The sequence below is a fragment of the Dendropsophus ebraccatus genome, chromosome 4, assembly GCF_027789765.1.
Source record: "Dendropsophus ebraccatus isolate aDenEbr1 chromosome 4, aDenEbr1.pat, whole genome shotgun sequence".
Taxonomy (NCBI): domain Eukaryota; kingdom Metazoa; phylum Chordata; class Amphibia; order Anura; family Hylidae; genus Dendropsophus; species Dendropsophus ebraccatus.
In genome coordinates, this window is record NC_091457.1 from 128,930,768 (window position 1) to 128,952,253 (window position 21,486).

Genomic DNA, 21,486 nt, shown 5'->3' on the forward strand with positions numbered 1-21,486 from the left:
TAATGCACTATAATGAGTGGACCTGAAGAAGGTGTATTACATCGTGTAACAGAATACCACAACCTGTGCACACCAAACTACAGGTAATGTAGTTGGAGCCATATCATGCAACAGAGGGCAGAGCTCTGAATCACCTTGTACCACCACCTGGGAGGTGATAACGTGTCCAGTTCTATGTCTCTGACATCATGTAGTAAAGGAATCTATGTCATGAAGATGAGAGGCAGGTCTGAAGCACCGCCCGCTAAGGGGTGATGTGAATGACAGGACATGTGTCGTGCTTGTGACATCCTGTAGCAGAGGGGGTAGCTCTGAGTAACACAGGAACAATGATTGGCAATGGGTGATGTGTCTGGTCCCATAACCTGTATGACCAACCATGTAGCAGACGGTTCTCCTGGTTGGGAAACCGTGTAGCAGAGGGTTCTGCTCAGAGCCCAGATACACCGCCTGGAAACAGGTAACGTGTCTGGTTCCGTGTACTTACCGTGACACCGTGTAGCAGAGGGTTCTGCTCAGAGCACAGATACACTGCCTGGAAACAGATAACGTGTCTGGATCCGTGTCCTGCTCGTGACACCATGTAGCAGAGGGTTCTGCTCAGAGCACAGATACACCACCTGGATAGCGGGTAACGTGTCTGGTTCCATGAACTTCTCGTGACACCGTGTAGCAGAGGCTTCTGCTCAGAGCACAGATACACCACCTGGATAGTGGGTAACGTGTCTGGTTCCATGTACTTCTCGTGACACCATGTAGCAGAGGGTTCTGCTCAGAGCACAGTAAGCTCCGTCTAGTAGTGAGTAACGTGTCTGGTGCAGTGTCCTACTTGTGACACCATGTAGCAGAAGGATCTCACTGAGGACACAGAAACACCGTATGGTGATGGGGAATGTGTCTGTGCGTATGTGGTTGGAGGGGAACCAGAATGTGTATATAAGTATTAATGTAATCTTAAATATATAAAATCTGACACAGAGGGGTCAACCAGCACCAAAAATGCTGGATCTGCAGACCAAGGGTTGCTGGAACATTATATGGAACATTGGCCATAATAAAACATGATGCAAGCCATTCTTATATATGTAATGGTGTAATAACCACTTCCACCAGTAGGTGGCAGGAGAAGCTGCTGGGAATAGAACAGTGTGTGTGGTAGCTCTCCCGGGAGAGAACACGAACACACACACACAGACACACGGCAGGATGCTGCAGTCCGCAGCACCCGAAAAGGGGCGGGGCAACCCGGGAGGGGGCGGGGCATCACAGTGAAGGCTCCATAGAGTTAAAAAGATAACAAAAATGGTGATGCTGCGGCCCTTACGGCATCCGAAAGGGGGCGGGGCCTAACGGGAGGGGGCGGGGCATCCCACAGTAAGTCCCAGCAACTTAAGAAAAATATCAGGATGCTGCGGGCTGCGCGGCTCCCGAAGGGGGCGGGGCCTAACGGGAGGGGGCGGAGCATCCCAGGGTGCAGAATCAGCCACATAAGATACAGGGCTGGATGCTGTGGCCCACGCGGCACCCGAAAGGGGGCGGAGCCTAACGGGAGGGGCGGGGCATCCACAGTGCAGTAGTGCAGGCTCAGCAACCTAAGAAAAATGGCGGATGCTGCGGCCGACAGGGGGCGGGGCCTAACGGAGGAGGCGGAGCATCCTCCAGAGCAGGTACTCCAGACATAGCCACAATAGGGAAAAAAGGCGGGAAACTGCAGCCTGCACAGCACTGACAGGAGTGGGAGACCCCTCACTGTACACCCCATGGCACCCAGAGAGGCACCAGTACAAAATAAAATGGAGGAGGGGGCTGGCCTGTTACTGACTGAGGGGAGAGCCACAGAGGTACAGTGACCCTGAGGGAGTGGAGCATGGGGAGATGGAGAAATCCCTGTGTGAGGAAAGCATGGCCCGGGGGTTGTCTATAAGAATACAATGGTGGCCTGGGAGGGAGGGCAGGGGGAATATACTCACCAGGTAGGAGCCCATACTCACCATTGCTGTCTTCAGCCGGTGGGTGCCTCACCTTACGCGCCAAGCTCTGGGGGGCGAGGCGGGAAGGGGCTGTGCGGATACAGAGTCCGCAGAAAGGCGACCAGACAGTCAGACTGATTTGGTGCCATGGTGTCACGTTGCCGGCCGGTGGCAACCGAGGGTAGACAGTCCATCTATATTTATGGTCTGTTCCCTGGTCGCATAGTGAGGGGATCAGGGTGGGTCTAGATTACCCACCGTGCCCAAGAATCCATAGAACCTAGAAGGAAAAAGAAAATCTAACTAACTAAACATAAAGGAAGAAACTGGTCTGGAGAACCCAGACCTGTGTCTGCCTCCTGCTGACACTAAGCTAAACTGGTTTACCTCAGTGCCTGTGGGCGGGTATATCCTGCTCAGGAGGAGTCACTTCCTTTGTTTCTTTCTTAGTGTCAGCGCCTCCTAGTGGCAGCAGCCTATACCCATGGTATCTGTGTCCCCCAATAAGACGCACGAGAAATACCAATACCGTCAGTAACCTGACCTCAACCACAAGAACGATATTTGCAGTATTTTAGCGTTGCACAGGTTGGGTGTGCTGTATGTGTCAGTGCACTCCCCATCCCTTTCTCTGCAACCCCGTCAGGTCAGTCCGCCTTGCGGACTACGGCACAGATGTCGGCGGAGGTATGGCCCTGTCCATCAACAATAACATGCATTTTTGAGGGGAGAAACTACAAAGAAATCCTTTATATGGTAAGATTTGCAATCTTCAGAATATAAGCCAAGAATGGTACTGAGAATTATATGGAAAGGGGGTAACCAAACCATATTATCTCCCAGGCAGACTAACTGTTTTGGGAGCAGATCTGCTCCTTTTCTGCTACTTGGTGTATCTCACATCCTACTGCTGCATTACCCCCATTAGCTTAGACAAAGTAACTGTGTTGCATAGATACCCTCTTGTAGTTGGTATAATTTATAGTTCCATAAGAAGTGATGTACCTTTTGCTTGATGGTGTAAGAGTGCTATTTAATGGCCACACTACCACCTTATGTAGACAAAGTAATTGTATTGAGCAATTGTTGTGAGCAGGGAGTAACCCTACAGAGATAATTCTTGGCCGCAGGGGGTATATAACTGCTAACTGGGGCAATACCTGGCCACAGGTGGATAACATTGGCTACAGGAGGGGCACAATTGTAGTCACGATTTTTCACTGACTGTGCCTGAAAACTCCTTAAAGTTCTAAAGTTGAAAAGTAACCATTAAAAAAATATTTTTTATTATTAAAAAACAGTCTACAAAATTAACAAACACTCCTATAAGAAGTTTGATAAATACACAAAACAGCAGCAAACACACAATTCACATTAATCGTGTTACAGTGCATCTAGTTAACATAATGATGATAGTCACACACAGTCCTAAGGTATAACACACAACTGGGTAGAAGCCTTTTCCATCATATTAAACATCTGGCATCAAACCGGTCTCCAGTTCCCTTTGTTTCTGAAGCAAGCCCTAAAGAAAAAAAAACCCTGCGTGAGCAGCATAGACACAGCTTTAAGTAACTGATAAATATAATACATCAGACAATTACTACAGTACGCTTTCCTATGTACAGTCACAGCATTGTTTTGGGTTTTTTGCGCCATCTGCATATTGTATTTGTTTTTATACAAGGGGCAAAGTTATTGTTACATGAACTGATTTGGAAAATGCTCTTCCTGGACTTAAAACAAAAAAAAAAATCCATGATCATATCTTAAAGGGGTACAAGAATTTCTTAAAATGTCTCCCCGTGCCTCTTCAGCGCTGGAACACCGCTCAGGGACCCCTGGCGCTGCAGACGATACAACCCGGCTGAAGGACTGGCCGCTCAGCCAGTCAGTTAAGCATCTTTACTAAAAACAGCATGTGTACTCCAATACACAAATAAATAAATAAATAAATATTATATATACACACATATACACTCACCGGCCACTTTATTAGGTACACCTGTCCAACTGCACGTTACCACTTACTTTCTAATCAGCCAATCACATGGCGACATGGTCAAGACAATCTCCTGCAGTTCAAACCGAGCATCAGTATGGGGAAGAAAGGTGATTTGAGTGCCTTTGAACGTGGCATGGTTGTTGGTGCCAGAAGGGCTGGTCTGAGTATTTCAGAAACTGCTGATCTACTGGGATTTTCACGCACAACCATCTCTAGGGTTTACAGAGAATGGTCCGAAAAAGAAAAAACATCCAGTGAGCGGCAGTTCTGTGGGCGGAAATGCCTCGTTGATGCCAGAGGTCAGAGGAGAATGGGCAGACTGGTTCGAGCTGATAGAAAGGTAACAGTGACTCAAATAGCCAACCGTTACAACCAAGGTAGGCAGAAGAGCATCTCTGAGGCAGATGGGCTACAGCAGCAGAAGACCACACCGGGTGCCACTCCTTTCAGCTAAGAACAGGAAACGGAGACTACAATTTGCACAAGCTCATCGAAATTGGACAGTAGAAGATTGGAAAAACGTTGCCTGGTCTGATGAGTCGATTTCTGCTGCGACATTCGGATGGTAGGGTCAGAATTTGGCGTCAACAACATGAAAGCATGGATCCACCCTGCCTTGTATCAACGGTTCAGGCTGGTGCTGGTGGTGTCATGGTGTGGGGAATATTTTCTTGGCACTCTTTGGGCCCCTTGGTACCAATTGAGCATCGTTGCAACGCTACAGCCTACCTGAGTATTGTTGCTGACCATGTCCATCCCTTTATGACCACAATGTTCCCAACATCTGATGGCTACTTTCAGCAGGATAATGCGCCATGTCATAAAGCTAGAATCATCTCAGACTGGTTTCTTGAACATGACAATGAGGTCACTGTACTCAAATGGCCTCCACAGTCACCAGATCTCAATCCAACAGAGCATCTTTGGGATGTGGTGGAACGGGAGATTCGCATCATGGATGTGCAGCCGACAAATCTGCGGCAACTGTGTGATGCCATCATGTCAATATGGACCAAAATCTCTGAGGAATGCTTCCAGCACCTTGTATCTATGCCACAAAGAATTGAGGCAGTTCTGAGGGCAAAAGGGGGTCCAACCGTTACTAGCATGGTGTACCTAATAAAGTGGCCGGTGAGTGTGTGTGTATTATATATATATATATATATACATACATATACATACATACACACATATACATACATACACACATACACACACATACACACATACATATATATATATATATATATATATATATATATATATATACACACACACATATATATACACATACATATATATACACATACATATATATATATATACACATACATATATATATATATATATATATATATATATATATATATATATATATAGAGAGAGAGAGAGAAAGAGAGAGAGAGAGAGAGAGAGAGAAAGCACACATCTGATTATACCTTATTTGCCTTCACCCCTTCAAGACTTTCACGCTTCTCAGTCATCTTGGCATTATTTATAGTTCAGCCTATTATAGCCACTAAATGTAAACTGCACTGATACCATTATTTTAAAACTGGTGACTACACCAGAACAAAGCAAATACAAACCTTCCGTAATTCCGATAAGCCCCTTAGTATTGCTTGCTGTCGGTCCTTATTTCGGATAACATTGGGGTTCAGTAAAGGGTCTTTTGCATGATCGGAGCTAAAGTTCTGTCGACATTCCTGGTCATTGCCTAAAGAAAGAGTTATTATAAGTAAAATTCCCACTTCCATAACTAAAATGCACCATTCCTATTGTTTTAAAACCTATTTCCAATTAACTGCCTAGATGTCTGGGAGGATTGGCCAACAATAATGCATATTTTGTAGTGCACAAACGTGGCTCAGTGTTTAGCACTCTTAGTCTTGGGTTAAAATCCCACAAAGGACAACATCCCCAAAGAGTTTTGTATGTTCTCCCCTTATTTGCATGGGTTTCCTCCTCACATTCCAAAACATTGTGATTGGTGAATTTGGAATATAGATTGTGAGCCTCAACGGGTGCTGTACAGCTCAGTGGAATATGTTGGCGCTATATAAATAAAGGAATTATTATCAATCAATTGGCTTCAAGAAAATCTGTCAGATAATCTGTTGGTGTAAAAGGGCCCTTAGTGTAACGCTCCCTGAACCATGGGCAGTATGGGACTGACCGGCTATCCTACAATCAAAACAAACTCTCTTTGATTTACTCTAAGAGTGCAGTTTCAGAGCACTCATAGTTGTATCTTTGGGCTAAAGGCCCTATTCCACGGGTCGTCATAGAGGAGCAAACGAGCGCAGGGGGGGTTCGGGGAAGCGGGGCTGCCCGGGTGAACGCTGATCGTCCGGGCAGCCCATAGGATATAGCAGCGTCTGCTGCCGACGCTCCTATGCAACGGAGCGACGGCAGCAGATCGCTGATATATCAGTCTCTTGTTTTTCAACATGTTGAAAAACAAGCGACTGCAACGATCAGCCGACATGAACGATGTCGGCTGATCGTTGCACTCTATTCCACGGGACGATTATCGGCCGAATACGGCCGATAATCGTTCCGTGGAATAGGGCCTTAACAGTCATTATGGTAGCTCGAGACAGATAACACTTCCCCTATGCTCAAATAGGTGGAGATATCTCAACAAGGAACAGTGACTGCCCAAAGATAAAACCAAAGACCCACATGAAACAAACCACATTAGTGATTACCTGTCAGATTGTGCTGGGGCTCATGTGTTGAAGGTCTGGACATAGGGGCATTAGGATCTAGATAGTAAATCTCTTTTGTCCGAACATATGGAACAAACTGTGAGGAGGGTGGTCTGTCAGATTCCAATTTCTCAAGGTCTGGTGTGACATGCCGCTGGACGGACACAGAGTTTCCATTGTAAACTGAAGGAATAGGAGTAACAGCGGATCTCTTCTGAGCTTGATGCAATCTGTTCTTCACTGCAGGAACTGGCGGGGAGTCTGATCTGAAACACCAGCACTCTAATTATGACATGGTAACATACAGTATATCCTGCACACAGCGCAATTAAATTAAATGTATTTATTATGAGGGATGGAAATGGTAATCAGTTAATATGAAGTAAATATCATAAAAGCAAGTATCATGTCAGGATGACCTGCTCTAAACACCTGCTTACTAATCAAAATGTGAGTAATGAAATAAAAAAAGGTAATAAATGATATGAGTCCATGTAGATAATAAAAGAAAATAAGGTAATAATTGATTGACTTTTACTGTATTACCGTACTGTCATGTGATGGAAAATTCCCTGATTCTAATAAAAATGGTTATTCATCTATGCAAGCCCACTGCAATGGGTATAAAAGAAAATGACTTGATCAATAAATTATGCTTCTGGCCAGATTCATTTTTGTGTTGAGTGCATCCATTCACGGTCAGTGCTGCTCTATCCAATTTGGCTTTTGGCTACCATAAAATATACTCAAGTGGTTCCAAATGAAGACCACCCTAACAAAATATATACACACACTCTAGCCAATTACCGCAGTTTACAATGTTTTTTTTTTTGCTTTTTTTATTTGTGTAGTGCACACAGATTCCGTAGCACTTTACATAGTTTTGCCAATTATTGCTCCCTGTCCCCAATAGGGCTCACAATCTAAATCCACCTATCTGTATGTTTTGGGTGTGGGAGGAAACCGGAGTAATCGGAGGAAACCCATGCGAACACAGAGAGAACATGCAAACTCTTTGCAGATGTTGCCCTTGGTGGGATTTGAACCCAGGACCCCAACGCTGCAAGGCTACAGTGCTGCGAGCCACCGTGCTGTACAATGTACAGATATTAGTACAGTGATACCAAAGACTCTGAGAAAATGTATTTGAGAGAAAAATAAGGGCTATCAACTTACCTTTTAAAACTTGATTCAACTTTCTGCACTCGCTCATCTTGCTAAACAAAAAAAACACAAAATAAAATTATACTTAAGTCACCTTCACCTATTTCAAAATGAATAAGTGGTGGCATATGGCTGGAATTATCCATCAGTGAAAGTCCAACCTCTGGGACCACCAGCAATTGTAAGAATGAAGCATAGGTTTAGCCCTGTACCCCCTTCTAAGTATTCCCTGCAATTAAAAGTGGAGGAGTAGAGGCTCCTTAATTCTTGGCCTACAAGTGGTAAAGCCTTGTTATAGAGAAATGCCTGGATGCAAATAATCTCCTATATTAAACTCACAAAATAAGGACGGGACAGGCAAGAAGTGTTCCTTACGGACAGGCGTGGTCACAGCGTCACTGTCATTTATAAAAACATTTGACATTTCCAAAAGGTGATTGAATGTTCAGTGCATTTTAGTCCCAGGCTTGGCGCTTGCTCTGGACTCACTGGAGTGGACGGGCTCTATTATAAGTCTATGGAACCTGTATCATGCAATCAGCTGGATTGACCCAGTTTTTATAAGTGACAGTAATGTTTTAGACAGTTATGGCTACTGCTTCAAATACTGATCATTGGGTAAGTAAATTATTATAAACCAAACTTTTTACCATATTAAAATTCACAGGACTTTTTCTAACTATTCAGCTGTCACTGTAAGGATCTGATAAGCTCTTGAATGTATTACATAACATAGTTTTATGTATAAACCATGGATTGCAAAATAAACTAACATACTAGCTTTCCCCTAGACTTGCTTCTAGTGTAGTGCTGTTTGCAGAACCATATAACCATTACCTTTTTAGCCTCCTGTATAGTTAGGTCTTCATGATGTGCAGAGATCTTAACTTCTTCTTGAGGAACTGGCGACTTTTCTGGGGAAGTACCTTTTCTTAAGTGCAAGTTATTAGAAGAATTTTTTTCCACTAAATGCAGCAGCTCCATCTGTCTCCGCACTTTGCTCTCCTCCCTCTGCTTCTGAAGGCCTCTGGGGTACCGCTCTGAAGCTGGGATGTATTTCTTTTGAGGTTTGTTTTTATTCCAGTCGGGTTTGCGACCGTGCTCTTTACCCTGTTTTTCTGTTCTTGCGAACTGATCGTAAACATCATTGTAGGTATTAGTGTTTTCTTTGCTGGAGTCGTTTCTGTCTCTCTGGACATGTGACATTTTTGTTTGTACCTCAGCTTTACGCTGTTGGTCCTTGAACTCTATTGGAATATCAGGGGAGGCATTGTGCTCATGTCTCCATGTTGTCTCTTTGTAATACGATATGGAATCTGGATTTGAGACAACACTAAGGTCATCTATAAAAGGGACAAGGAAAAATGTTAGAGAGAAAATGGACCATGAATCGGACAAAGGGTAGACATTAATAAACAGCTTAAATCACTAAATATTTTAATAGTGGAGGTCATTTTAATATAAAGTGCCAAAACGATTTTTCTCAATCTCAGACATTTTTACTATGGTATGTCAGAACGAGACCCTGCCTACTGAAAGAATGGGGTCCTTCAGCACCAATGACTACATTGTGTATGGATACATATGGCTGTTTTGGGGGGTCAGAGAGCCACAATAAAGAGCTGAGCAAGCTCATGGCATACAAGTCTGAGATGAGAGCTCTTCCAGATTGCTTTTTACTAAAATAATTATGTTCAACTTCTACTTCTGCCTGGCTGTCCATGCATGATGGGAATTGCAGTTTTGCAACAGCTGGAGGGCCTGAGTTTGATGCCCCTGTTCTAGAGTATGCTTTACCAGCAGTGACAGGTGGATGAAATATACATGACCAGTATAAAAGTTCAACAAGTAGAAAAATAACGTGCAAAAAATGCAATTATTCACTAAAGAATATTTAATATGTCCATTTATTACATTACAGTAGAGCACAAATCGATAAAATGGACACCACAAGCCGCATAAAAATACATCATGGAGCTCTACCTACTTACCACTGTAAAATGTTTTTCTTCTAATAGAGAATCTAATATTGATTACCTGTCTGTACAGCCATGTCCCTTCTTGGTGAGGTAACTGTGAAAGTGCTTTGTTTCATAACAATGTTGGTGTCATCTGATGGGGCGTCATTGGTGCGGCTTGCAGCTCTGCTGATCTCCGGTCGGGCTGTGTCACCTAACGGAACACATGTAATCTGTCATTTACAGAGATGCATAATAAACACTGATAAGCACATTTCTTCATTATAAATAAAGTATTTAAGGAGAACATTACCTGGTTTGTTTTTGTTCTTAAAGTTCTGATGATCCTAAATTTGTTTAGCGCTGGTCTAGAGTTTGAGACTGTGGCACAAATAATTCTAACGCGGAGGAGGGAACCTTGGCTCTCCAGCTGTTGCAAAACTTCCATAATGCCTGGACAGACAAAGCTTTGTCTGTCCAGGCATGATGGGCACGGCAGTTTTGCAACAGCTGGAGAGCCAAGGTTCCCTACCCCCTGTAAACCTAACCTATACCTAAAATCACATCTCCAGCCCACATGAAAGTTTTTTTTTGTTTTTTTTTAAATACTGTTAAAAATATATATTTTACACTCTTTATATATCCCTTAGTTTTTTTTTGTTTTAGTTTTTTTTTAAAAGCAATCCTTAGATGCGATGGCATTGCATGTATCAGTTCAATCAGTGCTCTGGTAGTAGAGCATGCCTTAGGCAGACTACTATGTACTATGGCAGGCATCAAGGCTTAGTAAAGGTGCGGCATCTGCCCTTTAGCCATTTAAATTCTACAGTTGCCATTGAATAAATAACTGACAACAGCGTGATTGCTAATGTTGTTCATTGGTTGTTTATGACTGCACAGATCTTGCCCTCGCATTACTCACCATTGATGTTTCTGAGTAGTAGGGTGGGTTCACACTACGGAATTCTCGCGGATAAACTCTGCGGAATTCCGCCGGCTGTACACAGTCACGGACGTGTCAATTCTTTCGGCGAAATGCGGAATCAGCCGGCCCATAGAATGGTGTCTATGGAGCCGGCGGAAAGGCGCACGTCAGTGACTGCGTACAGCCGGCGGAATTTATACGAGAGAATTCGGTAGTGTGAACCCACCCGTACAGAGCAGGACATAATGGTCTGTCATTAAGCGATATATAGAGATGCATAGTTTTCGCTCTCTACTGGGCACTGACCTGTCTGATCAGTGAAAGGCAGCAGGAAAAGCCACATGCAGATAGAGTTCAGCCCTCTGACAACTCTGCAGAGATTTACAGCTACACAGCACCACACATACACACACTTGCCGGCAGTCTTATGAATGCAGGAGAACCAACACGGCTGAAATCTGGTACAAATCCATTTAGCAATCCCCTGCACCTCACCCATGCTTCTGGCTCTTGCTTCACAGCACTCCTCTACAGCTTTAGGCTATGTTCACACTACGTAAAAGTATGGCCGTTGTTGCCATCGGCATTGGCCGTACTTTATGCAGTGTGGAACATTGCCTCTTGTTCTATGGGATCCCGGTCGGACCGTATACACATCATATATGCTCCGGCCGTGCGGCCCCGCAAATAACTGACATGTCAGTTTTCTGCGGCCGCAATTCAATCAATTGCGGCCGTAGGAAACCCTGTCAGTTCACACAATGAAGCGAACGGCTCCGGCTGTATTCCCACGTTCCGTGTTTCTCATGGAACACAGACGAGGAATGCCTGTAACGGAGTCTCTCCCGTCCAGACAGCATCTGATAAGATGCTGAGAGCGGGTGAGAGCTGTACTGATATGTGCGATGCTGAAATGAATCAGCCGCGCGTGGTGCTGTCATTACAGAGCGGCGCGTATCAGACTCTGTTACAGGCATTCCTCGTCCGTGTTCCGTGAGGAACACAGAACGTGGGAATACAGCCTAAGGCCCCATTCACACGTCCGTGTCAGTTTTTACTGTCAGGAAATCCTGATCAGGAGACCTCAAAAGTCATCAGGAAAGTATCAGGATTTCCTGATAGTAATCCGTTTTGCCTCTAGTGTACCTGGATGGCCACAGGCTGCAGAAGTACAACTCCCATCATGGCCTGCCAACAGGGACATGATGAGAGTTGTACTTCTGCAACCTGGATGGCCACAGGCTGCAGAAGTACAACTCCCATCATGGCCTGTTAGAAGGACATGGTGGGAGTTTTAGTATTGGGGGTGGGGGGTGGAGGGGGCTGTGTATCTCACCTGTCGGCAGAAGAACAGCGGCGGCAGCTGGTGGGAGTCACGGGCGGGTGCAACCTGCTGCGGTTTCGGGGGGGGGGGGGGGGGGCACAGAGGTCGAGAGTGGCGGCGGGGTGATGCGATGCGGCGGGCAGCTGATGTCCTTTCCGATCCCTTGGGGTGGTGGCGGCGCGGCGTTCGGGCAGCAAGGGGTGCCGGCGGGCTGTCAATCATCCGGAATCACGGGCACTTTCCTGATGTACATCAGGAAAGTGCCCGTGATTCCGGCGCTCCCATAGACTTCTATGGGGGCGTCCGGGACGGAATTCCGGACAAAAATAGGACATGTCCTATTTTTTCCGGATATATTTTCCGGAACGGACACCCTTCCGGAAAAATCCAGAAGGGTGTCTGTGACCAATTAAAGTCTATGGGTCCGGAAATCCGTCCGGATTTCCTGATAGGAAATCCGGATGGTTTTTCCGGACGTGTGAAGGGGGCCTTAGAGGCCGTTAGCCATGTTTTTTCCTAATGTACAGCAATGCATTAATAATGAAATGCCACTTACTAATATGTACTTTATTGGAACTGCACCCCATTAGTGAGGTCCTGCAGTCTTGTAGGGCCAGGCTTGCAATTTGTCCAGACAATACTCATCCATAAGCTGCTTATAATATAATATGTCATTCAGCCTCTTCCACTGTGCATATGCGACTTTCCTTTCACAGTGTTTCTGTGTAGGATTAGTGACGTGTATGGTCACAGACACATACTATTCTGACAAAATCCAAGCCTGCCTACTACTGCTTAATATGCCCTTTACTTACATTGTGTGGTATAATAAAGCAAATAATTTTAATGTTTTTAACGTAATACTTATGGTTTGCCTTCTGTCTATATAATTACATACATTTATTTGTTTCCCTCCTTATTTTCTGTTATCTAAGCTTGTGTGTGTCAAATTGTCAGGAATTTTCAGATCATCATGTTCTTACCAGCTACATTTTTTTGTAGGTTAGATATATCATGGCCTTTCTGGAGTAAGTGACGCATCCGCTGCTCGTGCTTTAGCCGCTGTGCTTCTTCCTGTGCCCTCTGCATACTGTAGTACAATTCTTTTGTCTTCAAGTCAAGAACCTCCTATGGGTAAAAGGAAAATTAAGGTTCAAAACAGCAGACATATAAATCTAAAGGATGGGCCATAGATGTGAGGAATCCCAACTCTAATTGCTTAAAGAGAATATACCACTTTGCTTACTGAATTTTTCAAACCACCACCCGCAGATATCTCCTCCCCTGGGTGACATGCCGCCTTCAGAATCATGTCTGGCCACATCACTGTGTGGAGGGGATATTAGTGAACTGGGGGTGCGCCGAACTGCAGATTGAGAACCGGCAGACATGGCGGGAACTGGGTGGCGGTTTAAAAAACGGACTGCACCATATAGTACATTTGCTTTAATAAGGTTACATTATTTTGTAATATAACAACTCAAATATTTATATAATTTTTTAGCTACCAAAGTTTGTTTCAGGAACTGCAGGGCTGTCCAAGCCTTGGTCCCTGCTTTAATCCAGTGCTGAACACGACCCCCCCCCCGCCCCCCACAATATACTGTATATTCTGTGGTCATTAGATCCATAGCAGAGAGAGCTATCATAATAACCGCTAATTATTCTGCACAGGCTGTCACACTTACAGTGATAATGACACAGACCCCCCCATGTGTATGCAGTAAACAGTAGGTGCGTGGGCTTCCTCTGTATCAATTGTGCCCTGTGTGTGGCAGCGCAAGATCAGAATGGGGGAGCAGGGACCAGAACTCTGACAGCCCTGCAGTTCCCGACATGAACGTTGGTGGCAGCGGGAAGCCCTGTGTCACACCTTACAGCTGCCACTACAAAGTACAGCAACGTAATAAGAGTTAAAACTGTTACTCTCCAGAGTACCCCTTTAACTAGTAAAATCCCACAGAACACCACATATAAACTTGCTAATTTATCTGTAAATGCAAAACAATGTCTTCTAAAATAAATCAACCAATAGCAATAATGCCCAGGGTGACTGGCACAGTCTTATACAACAGGATGTAAGGATTAATGAACACATTAATGAATACATTGGAACAGTATCGTACTTCTTTGTGTTTCTGTTTAGATGAGTCTTCCTCATACTGTTGCCGCATCTGTTCCCGTTCTCTTGCCAGTCGCCTCTCCTCCTCCTGTTCTTCCTTTTGCCTTTGCTCTTCTTCCAGCTGCTTTCTCCTGCGCTTTTCTTCAACTTGAGCTTCTATGGCTTTCTGGCAAGTTAACAAGAGGGTTGTAAAATGTATTTATTGGGAGAAAACATGGTGTGGTCACATTGCTAAATGTACTGTAAAATCTTTTCAGATTCACAAGGTCTACATAATTTGTTCATATGATTTGTGATCTTCTCCAGTCACAGCCTAAGGGTTCTCCAGGTTTCCTGTTACCAGAAAGACGATTGCCGCCTTTGACACTTCTGGCCCCATATTTGTACTGACAGGCTGCTCAGCCAATCACTGGCCATGGGGATGTCCTGTCTCGGTAAGTGATTGGCTGAGCGGCCTGTCACTGAAGAGACGAGTCCAGAAGAATCAGAGGCGGCTGCAGGGAGCAGGAAATGCAGAGGGAAGGCAGCAGGACACCGGGGGTGCACAGGTGGGTATAAAGGTTACTACGTTCTATGAAAAAACAAGGGCTACACAGACATCGTTAAAGAGGACCTGTCACCCCCCATGCCCGGGTGACAGGCTCCCGACCCCCCGTTAGAGCCCCCTATACTCACCTTATCCCGTCGGGTCCCGCTTCTGGAGATGGTCGGGTGATGGAGATATCAGCCGCTGCAGCCCGGCGCGCGCGCTCCTCAGATGAGTCCAACACCCATAGAGAATGACAGGAGAGTCCAGCGCTCCGTCATTCTCTATGAGCGTTGGACTCATCTGAGGAGCGCGCGCCGAGCTGCAGCGGCTGATATCTCCATCACCCGACCCGGCGGGATTAGGTGAGTATAGGGGGCTCTAACGGGGGGTCGGGAGCCTGTCACCCCGGCACAGGGGGTGACAGGTTCCCTTTAATGGCGCCCTTGCTACACGATCGCCAAGCCGTCTAATAGATTGGCGCTCGCTTACACCACTCATCGGGCCATGTAATACAGCCCTAAGGAAACCAGCAGAATGTGAGTAATTGTACTCAAAATGAATTATTGCCCTCCTTTTTGCGTAAACTGATAAAGACTAATTTCAGACACTATATGTGTCCAAGTAACTGTTGAACTCTTTTTTTTTTTTTTTAATCATTAACTGCTTTGCTTTCACTACTGTAAAAAGTAAACTGAGATGCTAAGCTTGAGGAGTCTTCTCGCATCTGGGTCTGTGTGTATCTCTCCTGGCCACCATACATCGGACAAAAAAGAGCTGATATACACTGCATTACACTGAGTTAATATCTCCAATAGAGATGAGCGAAACTACAGTGAGATCTGTTTCGTGAAATGCCGAATGCATGACATTCAGCCATAGGCTGTATACATGTTTTTCAGACATTTTCCGAGGGCTGCATCCATCTTCTTCAGTCACTGCGGCATTCGCGTAACAGAACTGTAGTTTCACTAATCTCTGACAATATAAATCTACTATAAAAAAAAAACTTATTCCTCACACAATCCCCTTTAAATAGAGAGACTACTAAAAATTCAGAGCCCTTTCACATGGCGCTTGTTGTGTACATAAATGGAGGCAGAATCTTGTATATATCCTGTACTCACAAGGATGATCATGTAAATTCATATTGCATCACTGAGAGTGCACACAGAGTAGTAAGCTGCATTGTGATTGTCACTTGTCACCTGATGAAAAGTAAATCATACAGCCACAAATCCTCAAACCCTGGGAAATGAGGAGAGGGCACAAGATACCAGGATTTCTGAGTGGGGGTATTTAGAGAGTACCTGCCATAGTGAAAGCATTAAGACTTGGCAGGTACCATTTAATAGCTTTATTTTTCAAAATATTTGTTCTGTAAAAAAAAACAAAAAAAAACAAACTGGAAGTTGGAAATACCCATGTGGTGAAGTTTGTAAAAATGTAGCCATGAGATTACTAAAGATGGATGGATTTATAAAAAGGGTTTTATGTAACATTTATCTGCAAGAAAAGTTATTAAGTGTCTGGACCTCAGGAGGCAGATTGCTGGGACTCCCACAAAAAAACTGGGTTCCAGTGCCCCTCTAAATGGAGCTACAGGAGCTACATGTGCATGCTGCCATTCCATTCAACAACATGGGCCTAAGGAAGATAACCAAGCAATGTACTCTGTTATCTTTGTTAGGCCTGCAGAAATTAATTGGGAGTCCGTTTACATGGCCAACCAGTGCGCCATTCAACCGGGGAAAACATGACCCTCCAATCTGATAATTGATGGGGGTCCCAGTAGTTAGACAGTCTTCACCTACTCTGGAGATGGAGTGGAGTGTCATTCATGGAAAAACCCTTTAATAAAAAAAAAAAAAAAAAGCAAATACCTGATGTTCGAGTTGCTTCAATCTTTTACGATCCCTTTCTTCAATCTGTACTGGATCAAGTAGTGATGTCATAGTACGTAGGAACCTAAAAACAAGTAATCATTTAAGTAGAAGGACTTAAAATACAGATTTTTAAGCAAATTTTTTTGGCAAAAGTTGGCCACATTCTTCTCTACAAGTGGCTAGCATGGCAGAAAGAAATCCTGGTGACCAATTTGCAAGAAAAATATGTAAAATTCATTAGGGTGTTTTGTACGATAACAAAAGGCAACCTGTAACCGGATTCATGCAGCCAAATGTATGTGCAAAAATGACTGACAGTAATGTAGTGAAAATCTCGACAAAAATGTTGGGAAGAAATGTCTGAACAATAGCTGAATGCAACTGTAAAAGGAATGCCTCAATTGAGTCAAAAAATCTTTTTCCAAAAAAAGTTTATCCAGACTTAGAAAAACATGGCCACTTTCTTACTGAAGCAGCACCACTTTTGTCCTCAGCGTGGGTGTGGTTTTGCTGTTTAGGAAGTAGCCATGCTTTTCATTATCCTGGATAACTCCTCTAATTTGTTGAAACATAGTTATTCTATTATTTTTATCCATCTTAACTTGTTTGCTACTTATTTAGTTTTTATTTCAAAGTACATTTAACTGTGTAAATATCAATAGAAAAATTGAGTTGTTTTAAAACTTTTGACTGGCATCATACATGCTACACTGCCACCCCCGCTGGCGGCCGCACACGCCTCAGCTGCTACCACAGGCTTCATTCTACATTCTCTGTCGTCTACCCAAACGAACCCGCTCATTCTTTGGTCTTAAGGGTGCGTTCACATCGGATCCTTCCCTGTCACTTTCAATAAGATTACATACTCACGGTGGGATTGTCATCCCGCTGCGAATATGTAAAAGTCAGCCCCCTTAACACCCCACAGTCCGGACATACATTACCACTTGCATCATGAAATCCGCTGCAGATGCATTGTGTGTGAACGCACCCTAAGGCTATGTTCACACTACGTAAGAGACCGGCCGTTCCGAGACCTGTCAGTTATTTGCGGCGCCGCATAGATTCTGGCCGGAGCGTATACGATGTGTGTACGCTCCGGCCGGGATCCCATTGAAAGTAAGGTTATGTTCCACCCCGCAAAACTACGGCCGTAGCTCTGCAGCAAGAACTACGGCCGTAGTTTTACGTAGTGTGAACATAGCCTAAGGGTGCGTTCACACGTTTAGGATCTGCAGCAGATTTGATGGCGCAGATTTAAAGCTGCAGATTCAAAGCAAATCAATTGTAGGCCATCAAATCTGCTGCAGATTCAAATCCACGCCATCAAATCTGCTGCAGATCTTGTACGTGTGAACGCACCCTAAGGCTATGTTCACACTACGTAAGAGACCAGACGTTCCGTGACCCAGGCCAGATCATCTTGGCCGGTACTTAAGTACCGGCCGGATGATCTTTCGGCCGCGGAGCTCAGCGCGCGCCCGCATCAGAGCTTCCCATAGCCCACAGTGAAGCGAGCGGCCGGAGCCACTCGCTTCACTGTGTGAACTGACAGGTTTTTCTGCGGACGAAATTCACTGAATTCCGGCCCCAGAAAACTGACATGTCAGTTGTTTGCGGCGGCGTATGGGATCCCATAGAACAACAGGCATTGTTCCACCGCGGTAAAAGTACGCCCGTTGTTGCCATTGGCAACAACGGCCGTACTTTTACGTAGTGTGAACATAGCCTAAAAGTGTTTTCTTACTATTACCAATACCCTTACATAACATTAGCACCTCTGTAATAAGTATGCTTACCCAGGTTTCTGGCTTTGGAAATGATCTTCCTCTGTGGATTTCCTAGTTTCTATATGTTCCTGCTGGCTATGCCTAGCAGAAGGAGATGGTGTACTGACCAGTGGATCTGATGTCGCTCGAGGAGTTTCAAACTGCTGAAATGTTACCGTATTCTGAGATATAGGGTTTTGCTTCTTAAAAGAATCAAAATGCATCGCCCAGTGATCTTGTTGAACACTCTGCATAAAACATAGTGGTGGCATTAAAGGCATATTCTGACCCCTAAAGACATATACAGCTTCAACACTTTTAAAATTAGAAAATAAAAGCATATGCTGTTCCCAGTAGAAAAGACTAGCACAGAGACGTAGACTACAGATATGGTGAGAATAAGCAAGGGCTACATGCAAGGAATGAATGGCTGTATTATTTGAAACTGTATTTTGCAAATAACATGATTATTACGCTACCTCTTGGAGCTTCTGCTTTTCTTCCATTTTACGCTTTGCCGCTTCCTCCCTTTGCTTGTTCAGTTCCTCTAACCATTTCTTCTGCTGTTGACGTTTCACAGCACTGAAAGGGTGGTCAAGTGGAGCTGCTTCCTGAAATATTAGAAATATATATATATATAACTATATATTTTTTTAGTGTTGTCTAGTTAAAAAAAAACACTTTCCATTTACCCTTTTATTTATTTAAGAGCATTATAGTTATAGGGGAATCCATCATGCAAAACCATCGAGCAGCTATATATTAAAAAAAAAACAAAAAAAACAAAAACCCTTATTCTGGACAACCTTGCTTGTCCACGCATTCACAGCCAGCCATTGTTTTCAGTGACCACCATGCAATGTTTAAAATCTCCTGTGGTGGCACTATAGAGATATTAGGGGAGATTTATCAAACATGGTGTAAAGTGAAATTGGCTCAGTTGCCCCTAGCAACCAATCAGATTCCACCTTTCATTCCTCACAGACTCTTTTGAAAACTAAAGGTAGAATCTGATTGGTTGCTAGGGGCAACTGAGCCAGTTTCACTTTACACCATGTTTGATAAATGTCCCCCATTGTATTGCTTCCAGGTTCCCCAAGCAGATTACAGTTAACCCCTTAAGGACCGGGCCTGAAATGGCCTTAAGGACCGGAGTAAATTTTATGAATATGACCAGTGTCACTTTATTCATTAATAACTTCGGGATGCTTTTACCTATCCGGCTGATTCTGAGATTGTTTTCTCGTGACATATTGTACTTCACATTTCTAGTAAATTGGAGTCGATACTTATAACAAATCTTTATGAAAAAAAAAAAAATAGCGTGAAAAATTGTGAAAAAATGCATTTTTCCAACTTTAAACCTTTTCTGCTTATACAGAAAATGGTTATATCACATAAATTATATATTAAATAGCATTAGCAACATGTCTATTTTATGTTGGCGGCATTTATTAAACTATCTTTCATTTTTTTTAAACAATAGAAACCGTAAAACATTAGCAGCAAATTTCCAAATTTTCGGTAAAATTTCAAAATCAGATATTTTTAGGGACCTGTTCAGGTTTAAAGTGTATTTGAGAGGACTGTGTGTTAGAAAGCCCCACGAAGCACCCCATTTCAGAAACTGCACCCCCCAAACTCTGCAAAAGCACATCCAGAAAGTTTTTTAACCCTTTAGGGGAGTCACAGAAATAAAAGCTAAGTGTGTAAGAAATTTGAAAATTTTTATTTTCTGTGCAGAGATTTTATTGTAATCCAATATTTTTCATAATTATGACCCTATTACCAGAGAAATGCACCCCAATAATTATTGCCCCGTTTCTGCAGTTTATAGAAATACCCCATATGTGGCCCTATTGCGCTATTTGACGCAACCACAAGCCTCAGATATAAAGGAGCGCCTAGTGAATTTCAATGGCTCCATTATATTTGGTCATTTCTGACTGTACCACTTCAGGTTGGCAGAGGCTCTGGGGTGCCAAAACATAAGAAACACCTGTAAAGGGACACCATTTAGAAAACTAAACCCCTCAAGGAATGTAACAAGGGGTGCGGTGAGCATTTGGACCCCACAGGTGCTTCACAGATTTTCCGAACAATGTGGCGTGAAAAAAGACAAAAGTATTTTTTACACTAAAACGTTGTTCTAGCCTTCAATTTTTCATTTTCACAAAGGGATAAAAGGAAAAAAAAGATACAAAAAGTGTATCTTTTTCTCGCGAGTACAGAAATACCCAACATGTGGCGCTAAAGTGCCAAGCGGGCGCAGGACGAGCCTCCAAAGGGAAGGAGCGTTTGGAAGCTGGATTTCACTGAAATGGATTTCAAGGGCCACATCGCATTTACAGAGCCCTCGTGCTGCCAAAACACTGGAAACCCCCCACAAGTGACCCCATTCTGGAAACTACACCCCTCAAGGAATCTAACAAGGGGGGCAGTGAGCATATGGACCCCACTGGTGACGGGCACAAATGTGGAACAATGTGACGTGAAAGTGAAAAATTTCATTTTTTCACTTTCACGGCACAAATGTGCCCGTCATCAAGGGGTCCATATCCTCACTGCACCCCTTGTTAGATTCCTTGAGGGGTGTAGTTTCCATAATGGGGTCACTTGTGGGGGGTTTCCACTGTCTTGGCAGCACAAGGGCTCTGTAAATGCGACATGGCGTTCATAATCCATTCTAGCCAAATCCAACCTCCAAAATCCAAATGGCACTCCTTCCCTTCGGAGGCTTGCCCTGCGCCCACATGGCGCTTTATGTCCACATGTGGGGTATTTACGGACTCGGGGGAAATTGCTCTACACATTTTGTGTTTTTTTTTCTCTTTTAACCCCTTGTGAAAATGATAAATTCAAGGCTAGACCAACATTATAGTGTAAAAAATGTAATATTTAATTTTCACGCCACATTGTTCCACATTTGTGCCCGTCACCAGTGGGGTCCATATGCTCACTACACCCCTTGTTACATTCCTTGAGGGGTGTAGTTTCCATAATGGGGTCACTTGTGGGGGGTTTCAACTGTCTTGGCAACACAATGGCCTTTTAAATGCAACATGGCCCCTCGAAATCCATTCCAGCCAAATCCAGCCTCAAAAAACCAAATGGCGCTCCTTCCCT

At 44.0% G+C, this 21,486-nt stretch overlaps 1 protein-coding gene across 4 annotated transcripts in view; it reads right to left on the reverse strand.

Moving 5' to 3' along the window:
- Positions 1-3,239: 3,239 nt before the first annotated feature.
- CCDC66 (coiled-coil domain containing 66) overlaps positions 3,240-21,486 on the reverse strand; it is a 33,072-nt gene continuing 14,825 nt past the window's right edge. For 3 of the 4 annotated variants that reach the window (XM_069967007.1, XM_069967010.1, XM_069967008.1), the window contains exons 9-19: positions 18,840-18,971; positions 18,391-18,608; positions 16,589-16,673; positions 14,184-14,345; positions 13,041-13,185; positions 9,888-10,022; positions 8,688-9,193; positions 7,863-7,903; positions 6,687-6,952; positions 5,565-5,692; positions 3,240-3,495 (exon numbers count right to left, since the gene is read on the reverse strand). In XM_069967007.1, the coding sequence (XP_069823108.1) occupies positions 3,442-3,495; positions 5,565-5,692; positions 6,687-6,952; positions 7,863-7,903; positions 8,688-9,193; positions 9,888-10,022; positions 13,041-13,185; positions 14,184-14,345; positions 16,589-16,673; positions 18,391-18,608; positions 18,840-18,971 (1,872 nt within the window). In that variant the 3' untranslated portion in view covers positions 3,240-3,441. Of the gene's footprint in view, positions 3,496-5,564; positions 5,693-6,686; positions 6,953-7,862; positions 7,904-8,687; positions 9,194-9,887; positions 10,023-13,040; positions 13,186-14,183; positions 14,346-16,588; positions 16,674-18,390; positions 18,609-18,839; positions 18,972-21,486 lie in introns of those variants that run through there. The other variant, XM_069967011.1, reaches the window with a different exon arrangement.